This window comes from Hypomesus transpacificus, chromosome 14, assembly GCF_021917145.1.
Source record: "Hypomesus transpacificus isolate Combined female chromosome 14, fHypTra1, whole genome shotgun sequence".
Taxonomy (NCBI): Eukaryota; Metazoa; Chordata; class Actinopteri; order Osmeriformes; family Osmeridae; genus Hypomesus; species Hypomesus transpacificus.
In genome coordinates, this window is record NC_061073.1 from 9,777,330 (window position 1) to 9,787,262 (window position 9,933).

The 9,933-nt window shown below is 45.2% G+C and overlaps 2 protein-coding genes across 4 annotated transcripts; one reads left to right on the top strand and one right to left on the bottom strand.

The window, feature by feature from the left end:
- The first annotated feature begins 1,719 nt into the window (after nt 1-1,719).
- chrm4b (cholinergic receptor, muscarinic 4b) lies at nt 1,720-4,732 on the top strand. Its single transcript, XM_047034669.1, has 2 exons — nt 1,720-1,953; nt 2,264-4,732. Exons 1-2 carry the CDS (start codon nt 1,848-1,850, stop codon nt 3,694-3,696), a joined length of 1,539 nt encoding a protein of 512 aa, XP_046890625.1. The 5' UTR covers nt 1,720-1,847; the 3' UTR covers nt 3,697-4,732.
- mdkb (midkine b) lies at nt 4,296-8,915 on the bottom strand. Of its 3 annotated transcripts, none has more exons than XM_047034672.1 (5): nt 8,782-8,915; nt 5,782-5,870; nt 5,493-5,666; nt 5,223-5,381; nt 4,296-4,904 (listed from the first exon to the last, which is right to left on the bottom strand). In XM_047034672.1, the coding sequence occupies exons 2-5, from the start codon at nt 5,867-5,869 to the stop codon at nt 4,885-4,887; spliced, it is 441 nt and encodes a 146-aa protein (XP_046890628.1). In that variant the 5' UTR covers nt 5,870; nt 8,782-8,915; the 3' UTR covers nt 4,296-4,884. The 3 variants fall into 3 exon arrangements, with proteins under 3 accessions (XP_046890628.1, XP_046890627.1, XP_046890629.1); XM_047034671.1 differs by having other exon boundaries at nt 8,802-8,913; XM_047034673.1 differs by lacking the exon at nt 8,782-8,915 and adding an exon at nt 8,057-8,122.
- Between the last annotated feature and the right edge of the window lie 1,018 nt (nt 8,916-9,933).

The window sequence follows — 9,933 nt, forward strand, 5'->3', positions numbered from 1 at the left end:
AAAATTTTAAACAATATTTGGCCTGTTCATGTGTCTGTTTTGTGTAAAAAAAAAACTTTACAAAAAAAACGGTTACAAAAACAAGAAAACAAACATTTTTTTTTTACAAAAAACACTTTTAACCCATATCATGCTCCCTGTCACCTTGATAGGTGATTATACTGTAGGTCCAGCACACTCTGGACAACCTGCATACAGAACCGTTTCATCAAATGTTACTGCTGTCAAATCTAGTTTGAGGGCTCGTCTTGTGTGACACCCTCCGAGGCGTGGGCTCCAGCTGTTGGGTGTTCTGCTGTGAAACCACAAACATGTCAAGTACAGGATGAGGAACATTTACATGCTCAGCTACATACATGTAGACCATTTTCAACTACACAAGCTTTTGAGATTGAGCAGTGGGAAAATGTACCAATGGAGCAACACTTGCTGCTAACCAAGTCTGTGTAGTGACTTAGTTCATTAAAGTCATCATCATGCTTAACACTATGTTCTTTGGTGAGGTACTTTGGTAACAATCTGGAATTGATGCATTAAGAACAAGTTACTGCTTTCTTTTGCCGAGAGATTATTTACAGTACTTATAAATATTTAGAGAATAAACCAACATGTCAGGTTTTTATCCATTCATATATTTTCACAGATGTTGAGGGGCAGACTGAATACCTTGATTTAGTTGGTTTGTGAGCCTTAATTTGATGTGGTTTTAAAGTCTCCAAAATAGCCAAAGCTTCTTTTGGTTTGAGAGATGGAGTGGGAAGTCTTACATTGACGTGGTATGAAGGAGTTCTCAGACTGGCTCTGTACTCTTTAATGCTTCTTCTCAAACTTCCTGTACTACACCTGGTGCTGTGCAGTATGTAGCCACTCTGTGACTTTCTAATATTCTAATCATCGACGACAAAACTAACACAGAAGTTCAAGTCAAGACTCTGCTGTCTGCTGTCCATCTCTGCTGTCTGGCCCCCATGTTTCACAAGTAGTTTTTATCAGCGTGGTGGATTTTTTTCTTTTATATTTGTTTTATGACAGATTACAGTTAACAAGTTTAAACATGCACCCTTCAAGGTCATATTTCAATATCCTTCACAAACAACCGTGATGCTGCATCGTCACTCCAGACGGTTGGGCTGCAGTGAGAGGGGCTGCAGTGAGAGGGCCTGCAGTGAGAAGGGCTGCAGTGAGAGGGGCTGCAGTGAGAGGGGCTGCAGTGAGAGGGGCTGCAGTGAGAGGGGCTGCAGTGAGCCTAACCCTGGACAGCATCCTAGCAGACTGTAGGTTTCTGCTGTCGTTGTCCTCGCCGCATGAGAGGACTGAACACCAGGCCTCAAGGGAACACTAGGCTGTGGTGTTGTGAAGACCCCATTCTGCTCTCTAAGCTGTCGCTAGCCTCAGTGGGTTTGAAGAGTGATGGTGATGTGAGGAAGATGTTATTTGAAGCAAAATTGAGATTATTCAATTTCAGATTTTAACAAGTGCTATGGGAACACCAAAGATCCTGTGTAAATGTTGACAACAAAAAAGGAAATAAAAATGGTAAAACTTGATGCCATGAGTCCATGACTGGGTCTGTCTGAGTCTCTTGTAAACCTTCTGAAGAGCTTCAGCAGAGCTCCTTAGTGTGGTGACAAGCTTTCTGAGGAGCTTCACACTGGGGGGGAGGGGTGAGGTGGAGGGAGGTGACATCACTTGGGGGTGGTCTCACTGTGGATGCAGAAAGGCAGCTTTAGAGGAGTGGGCTGAGAGGCTCTGAGACAGAGCAGGACCCAGCAGGACCTGGGAGAGTCGGGTTTAGACTGGTAACCGAGATGCTGAATGACGTCATGTAAACATAGGACCACAGTGTGATGAGTGTTGACTGGACAAGTCACCAAAGAAGTCTTTCTGATTCTGAACCTTCCAGCATGGACGGAAGACAGGCTGAGACAGGGGAGCTGTCTCTGAACTTCAGTAGTGAGTTCCCATCTTTATCAGCCAGTGCTGTTTACAACTGATGTATCCACTTCAGAGAAGATAGATGGTAATCATATGTTGTATGGAAGTGAATTACACACGCAGTTGTTTTGAATGTATACTGTAATGATGTAGGTTTCTTCAGGATGTTTTTCATGTTGTTAAACATGGCCAATATGCTCTTGTCCTTTCAACAAACTATCCTTGGAAGTTTGTTTGAGAACTGCTAGATTATAATGATCCGCCACATTTGAATCACTTCAATTAATTGAACCTTTGTGCTTGTTTAATATTTATTTTCTTGTTTCAGCTAAGGATCCTAACACCAGTTGGGTCGGTTCCTGCGGTAACGGCTCGTGTCGGTCGTCCTGGCGACCAGGATGCTCCTACGGCACAGCCGGACTGGTCCTCATTGCCGTGTTCACCGCCTCCCTCAGCATCCTCACCGTCCTCGGCAACGCTCTGGTGATGCTGTCAATCACAGTCAACAAGCAGCTGCAGACCATCAATAACTACTTCCTGTTCAGCCTGGCGTGTGCGGATCTGATTATCGGGCTCCTTCCCATGAACCTCTACAGCCTCTACCTCATCATGGGCTACTGGCCGATGGGAGCTGTAGTCTGTGACCTGTGGTTGGCGCTGGACTACGCGGTCAGTAACGCCTCGGTCATGAACCTCCTCCTGATCAGCTTCGACCGCTACTACTGTGTGACCCAGCCTCTGGTCTATCCGGCCCGGCGCTCCCCTAGGGTGGCCAGGGGCATGATCGCGGCGGCCTGGCTGCTCTCCTTCTTCCTCTGGGTGCCTATCATCCTTCTGTGGCAGCACCTGCACCACACGCTGCCTGAGGGGAAGTGTTACATCCTGCTCCTTGCCAGCCCCACTGTCACCCTGGCAACCACCCTCCCCTCCTTCTACCTCCCTGCCGCCATCATGATAGTCCTGTACACCCGCATCTCCCTGGCCAGCAGGAGCCGGCTGGCCGAGCTGCGCTTGGAGGGCAGGAAGAGGGGGACCTCTAGTGGTGGATGCCGGCGCGGCACGCGCAGGAAGGGTGGAGCTGTGTCCTCTGAGATGGAGAGGGACTGGGACAAGGTTCATGAGGTCGCCTCCGTTGAAGTTGAGACCAGTGTCGGGCCGAAGCAGGACGCACGTCTCTCAAACGCTCCTCTTGATTGTACAGGGGAGGCCAAAATAGAAACCACTTCTGATATCCCTCACGCAGCGCTCTCACCCAGAGAGACCACGCCAGATGCCACACTCTCACCCAGAGAGACCACGCCAGATGCCACACTCTCACCCAGAGAGACCACGCCAGATGCCACACTCTCACCCAGAGAGACCAGAGCAGTGTTCAGCCACCCCACCACAGTGGTTCAACCACGCCCTCCTCACAACGACTCCTGTGGATCAGAAGCGCTGCAGGCTCTCCCCAGGTCCAGTAGGAGCCAGGCGAAGACACGGAGGCGGGTCGGAGTGAGGGAGAGGAAGGTGACCAGGACTGTCTTAGCTATCCTGCTGGTCTTCCTCCTCACCTGGACCCCCTACAGCGTCATGGCCGTCATTGGAACATTCTGTCACTACTGTGTGCCTGACACCATGTGGACCCTGGGATACTGGCTCTGCTACATCAACAGCACCATCAACCCTGCCTGCTACGCCCTCTGCAACCCCACCTTCAGAAGAACCTTCCGCAACCTTCTACGGTGTCGCTGCAGGAACATGGGACGGATGTGCAGGTGAATGGGACGGATGTGCAGGTGAATGAGACGGATGTGCAGGTGATTGGGACCGATATGCAGGTGAATGGACCGGATGTGCAGGTGAATGGGACGGATGTGCAGGTGAATGAGACGGATGTGCAGGTGAATGGGACCGATATGCAGGTGAATGGGACGGATGTGCAGGTGAATGGGACGGATGTGCAGGTGAATGAGACGGATGTGCAGGTGAATGGGACCGATATGCAGGTGAATGGGACCGATGTGCAGGTGAATGGGACGGATGTGCAGGTGAATGAGGATAGGATATCCTCATAATAAAATACGGTTTGTTTGTCAAAACAATTCTGTTCACTGTTATTCTGTCCACATAGTGACTTCATGTGATGATGGCAAAATGCCATAGAGATGTTTGATTAGGAGTGATTAGTTAGCTGTGTTGGAAATCCTGTATTACAACTGAAATATTACATGTTTCAATACCAGTATCATTTGTGGAAAGTGATATTTTTTTCAAAGTGTGCCTCCGGTTTTTATTGCATTGTACTGTATATATTCAATATGCATAGATACATTGTATGAATTCATTTTCATAATATAAATTCAGACATACCAAACATATCGTTGTTAAACAAAAACAGTACAGTTTTAATTTGTCTTTTTAAACAAACCTCATTTGTAATTATGCCACAATGTTTCTTCTTTGATATCTTACACACTTGCAAAACCTATTAATCTACAATTTTCTAGCATAGAACTCATTCAATATATTCAGTAACACCCTCAATCATTGTAGAAGCATTACGATATTTTTCATTGCATGATTTGGATGTTAATTACCTAAAGCTGTGTAACTATCTACAAATGTTTGAGTTCTTCAACATTTTCAGTTAAAACAGGTGATAAACTCTTGACTAAATGATGACTGAATTAGGTTTCATCGTTCCCTAGTAAAAGTAATATTTAAAAAGTTTACACCTTTAATCCAAAAAAGCAAAACAGAAACTACCCTGTGTGGTGACCAGACGTGACACACAGGAAGGACGGGGGGGGGGGGGGACAGTACAAGGTGGGTTGCTGTTTCAAGGAAGAGAAATCGCTCAAACGCAGAAGCGCTGGCTGAGTGTTTGGCAAAGGAGGGAAGATGTTGATTGTGCTGCTGAAGTAAGCCAGAGTTGACCCCTGCTGAGTCCTGGTCCAACCACTCACTCTAGTTCCTCTTTTTATCGCCTGGAAAAAGAAACACAAAAGGTGTCAACTTCACAACGGCACTGGAACCAGAGGAAAAAATGGGGAAATAAGCGTGATATCCAACCCTAAGGTCGGTGTTTGATTCCCAGTCACTGGCAGGGTCACACGCCAAAGGACTGAATAATTAAAAGTAGGAAAATTCCTGATGGTCAACATAAAAATATGGATGACGTTCCCACTAGCATGTCTCAGCACATAGTCACACTTTTCCCCCAAACATTTCAGTTTTGACGGTAATGTAAGCAATGAGGACATGCGTCCACCGGGATGAGTACATGCGTCCACAGGGATGAGTACCTCTGGTCCTCTTGGGTTTGGCAGAGCAGGGTTTAGACACCTTCACTGTTGTCTCACACTGGGCGTTGAATAGGGCCTTCTTCAGAGTGCCAGACCTGCTCTTGGTCCCCACCTCGGTGTCGCACTCACCCCAGCTGGTGAACCTGTACTTGCAGTCGCCTGCAATCACAAAATCATTGTTGCTTTTGTGATTTCAATTTGTACGACAGTACGAATCTCTACGGATGATACAGTTCTCTGGTCAAGTTCCACTGCTTTCACGCCTCTTACTAATGTCTTTCTTCCAGTTGCAGGGGATTTTGCAGTCGATGTTCTTGGTCTGGTCCTTGCAGGTAGCCTCGCGGACGCCGTTTCCACAGTCTCCTGCTTCTGGGACACACTTCCCGTAGGTCCACTCACTGCACTCGCCCCCAGCCTTCCCCTCTTTACCGTTACCATGTTTACCTGGAACCAGGGAAACAGAGAGGACTGTTGTTACAAGAGCTTGTTGCTGTCACACGTTAGAAACAACAGGGGGGGTTATTTAGAAGGTGAACATGATTCCAACAGCACAGCTGACCTTTGTGACCTCTGTGTCCCTTGTCGGCTTCTGTGGTCACCATGACAGCCACAAGCAGGAAAAGTGTGATTGAGAAAATGCCACGCATTCTGTGAAGAAAACCACAAATATGTTTTTTTCCAAGTCTCGTATATCTGGGTCTTCTGGGGTTGTGCCCTAGTCAAGATCTCAAGGATCTCTTCATCTCCAGAAATCCCTGGAAGGATGTAGAAACGCTTAAGTACTAACCAGTGTTCTTGTCTAACCAGAGATACGAGTTTGTCCAGCAACGAAACTGTAAGGTACAGCTTCTCTAACTGCATGCCATACCCATCACAGCCAGATAAGATCACACCACGTTTCCATTACTACATTTCCTTATGGAAAATTTGCCATTGCACCCTGGTCGACATTTAATCAAAGTACTTATGTATTAAATATGTAACCTAATAAAAATAACCTGTGATTTAGTTTGGACCCAATTCTGTGTTTTGGCCAGAGCATTAGCGCCTGCTGCCATCATGGCTCTGTGTGAAACACTCCTGTCACCAGAGTAGGCTGACGTATTCGGAAATAGCTCCCATTTGTGTTGTTACTTTCCACAAATCTTTTTTTCCTGGTTGGATGCTGGAGTCGGTGAAACAGCAGTGCTTTAAGCATCATGAGACAAGGCCTCAATCAACATCATGAGACACGGCCTCAAGGCCTCAATCAACATCATGAGACACGGCCTCAAGGCCTCAATCAACATCATGAGACACGGCCTCAAGGCCTCAATCAACATCATGAGACACGGCCTCAAGGCCTCAATCAACATCATGAGACACGGCCTCAAGGCCTCAATCAACATCATGAGACACGGCCTCAAGGCCTCAATCAACATCATGAGACACGGCCTCAAGGCCTCAATCAACATCATGAGACACGGCCTCAAGGCCTCAATCAACATCATGAGACACGGCCTCAAGGCCTCAATCAACATCATGAGACACGGCCTCAATCAACATCATGAGACACGGCCTCAAGGCCTCAATCAACATCATGAGACACGGCCTCAAGGCCTCAATCAACATCATGAGACACGGCCTCAAGGCCTCAATCAACATCATGAGACAGGGCCTCAAGGCCTCAATCAACACTCAGAAGATCCTTCCCTCATTTAAGGGCCCCGGACACACCCTCAAAAAACGGAAGAAAATGTGTCAATGTGTCAATAACCCATAAATCCACCCCCCCTCTCTCCATCTCTCTCGTTCTGTCTCTCTCTCATTGTGTTGAAAAATTACAGACTCCCTCTTTCAGGCCTCCATTAAAACGAGGGGCTTCTTTCACAGATCAGCCAGCGGAGCAAATCCCAGTCCTCGGGCCGCTCCTAACTGTGGAGGGCTCCTCCGGCCCAGGGGGGGGCCTTTGTGTGAGAAAGAACGGTCTCTCAGCGGGCCCCTCTCTGTGCTCCAGCCATGCGGAGGAGAAGGCCAAGCATCGCCTCAAAGACGCTTTACACTCCCCCTCAAAGGAATACTGATTCATTGGCCCAAAACAAAGACCCTTCTTGCCTGTTTTCATTTCTCTCAAAAGCCCTAACACAGATCCCATGCCACATCTTAGAGAGCAGGGCCCTCTCTCGAGACCAGCTGAATATAAACTTATTTGCATAAGAAGACAATCAAGTCTTAAGACGAAGAAAATGAGTGTGATGCTGCCTATGGTAAAAGCGAGGGGCGTGGTCTACATTTAGAGAACTTCCTCATGAACCAGAGTTCACTATCCCTGAAAGACAAACTTCATGAAAATCCTTTACAGAGGATGTTGAAAGCAGATGTGTATAGACCTTAAGAACTGAACCGTTTTTCTGATCAACCAAACACTGTTTAGTTCAAAGAATAGTTTTTGCTGAGATGACGATGAGAGACGACAAGAAAACGACAAAAATAACATGAAATTATCCATTCTTGTACAGAAAGCTTCAGACCATATCGTAAGTTCTAGAGCCTCTAGACATACTATTCCTCACTCTCCAAAGACACATCGCCTGAAAGGACCTAACAATTGTGTGGTCTGACCAATAACCCCAAGAAGGTTGAATGAGAAGTGCAGAGAACACAAAAGGATAGAACTTTGTCACAGGAGGATGCCGCGAGAGGGTGGCTAGGGTGCATTCCATTCCTCTGGCTTCTTATTTCAACCATGACTAGCGTCCAAAACCTTTTAGTTTTTTAACAAATGTTGAACATGTCTCCCCGATATAGGCTAGTAAATCTTTACATGGAAAATTAGTATTTGATAGGCTACTGACGCAGTGTTGGTCCTGGTCCTGAGAGGAAAATGAGCTTTAACCCCCAAGGCTGTGTGCAAACAATGAGCTAGCCATTGCTACTTCCTACAGCGTCAGATGAATCTACACATTGACGGCTTTGACAGGGAGACAAAAGCGATGTGAAATCCTACCGCCTGTACACTGTCACAGGGCAGAACGATGCACCGTCTTTTGTTAAAATTTGTGTTTCCCAATAGGCTAGTTTCACTCTTTTAAGGCCAAACTAACTGAATCAATATTTCTAACAATTAGCCTACAAAATCTGTAACTTAAAAAAAACTGTTACGGAAACATCAAATAGCCTAGTCAAACACTCCTTTTGCCACTTAACAAATGCATTGGGGATATAGGCTACAAGGAAATACGGCCAAATAAATACATCAGCAGTATTCTCCACTCAACTGAACAGCTATGCTTTCAAATGTCTTTACATACTAACAAGTAGGCATAGTAACTGAGTCCGACCATTTAAAGTTTAAGATGAAAATCCCAGTCGTAAGTAATTAGAATGGTTGGGGTAAAACACAATTAGTAAAGCGCACTGGATTGTAATAGTTATAACTTGAGACAAACATTCATAACATATAGATACAATTTTACATTAAATAATACCTTTAAAAATACCATTGAATTTACAATTTGACAAAATAATATCTAAGAAAATGTCTCTAAAAGTACCATTGTATAGACCAAATTAATCTTACTTTAATGTAAAAGTGCGTACCTCAGTCGATTTATCGGTAGATTTGTGATGCTGTCTCGCTCTCAGACCACAGCTTGCGTCTATTAAGTCGACCTGCTTTTTCCTAAGCTACTTTTTGGGTTGGTCGCATATGAACAATGTTTAAATCAGCCACCCGATGACATCACGAACCCACGTGGCATTACTTTAATCCTCATAATCAGGCGCAAAACAAGAGGCTCTCAGGGTCATTTGCATAAAAGGCTTGTGATTATGATTTTAAGTCCTCCATAGAGCTTCTTCTATTGTTCTTCACAACTGAAGGTATCCAGCACATCTGTTGTGTTTTTGTTTTTGTTACCTCGCATTCTAAATACAATGTGATCCTCAAGATTGTCATTGGACATTCTGTAACTGCTCCTGTCTTTGAAATGCATTTACAGTAGCCTATAACGTTTTTTGTTTACAATCTCAAAGAGACAGATGAATTTAACCGTTTATGAAAAACAATTTAACCGTTTATGAAAATCGTTTAATTTAGGGAACAATTTCTAATGATTTATCAATATAATATAAGCCTGCATTGGGAAAAAAAAATTATGATAGAAGTTGATTGTTGACTTGTTAAAATTAAAACTCACTTCCACTGAACTGACTGAAAGATCATTCAGTTGACCTTAGTTAGGGAACAAAATAATGCAAAATCCTATAGCATACAGACAACTGGGGCGGTTGAGACATGCGCTATTTCTAGCTCCTTTTTCCTTGCGATGCGAACACGTCCAGGACCTGATCTCCATATCAATTCCTTCAATGGTCCGTCCACCCCACTGCCCTCTTTATAACAGAGCCACGGGTGAGATATTTATCCAGATTAATAACGTCCTTGAATCCCCACTTTATATACAATGAGCGGTCCACAAAGAGTTGCCTAATCCAGACCAAAACATCAATGCATGGCGCATGTATAGGCCAAGGCTCAGAGTTTGAGTCATTGGGTAAATACGGGTTTGTGTGCCGGTGACTGTATGACAATGTTGGCCTGACGTGTATAGCTCATTCCTCAACGTCTGGAAAGAAACCATTAGATTATGATCCGTCGGCACAGTTGACCATTCTGTCCAGGTTTGGAGTTATAGTGTTCGTGCTTGTTCTTGTTCTTAAATAATACTGT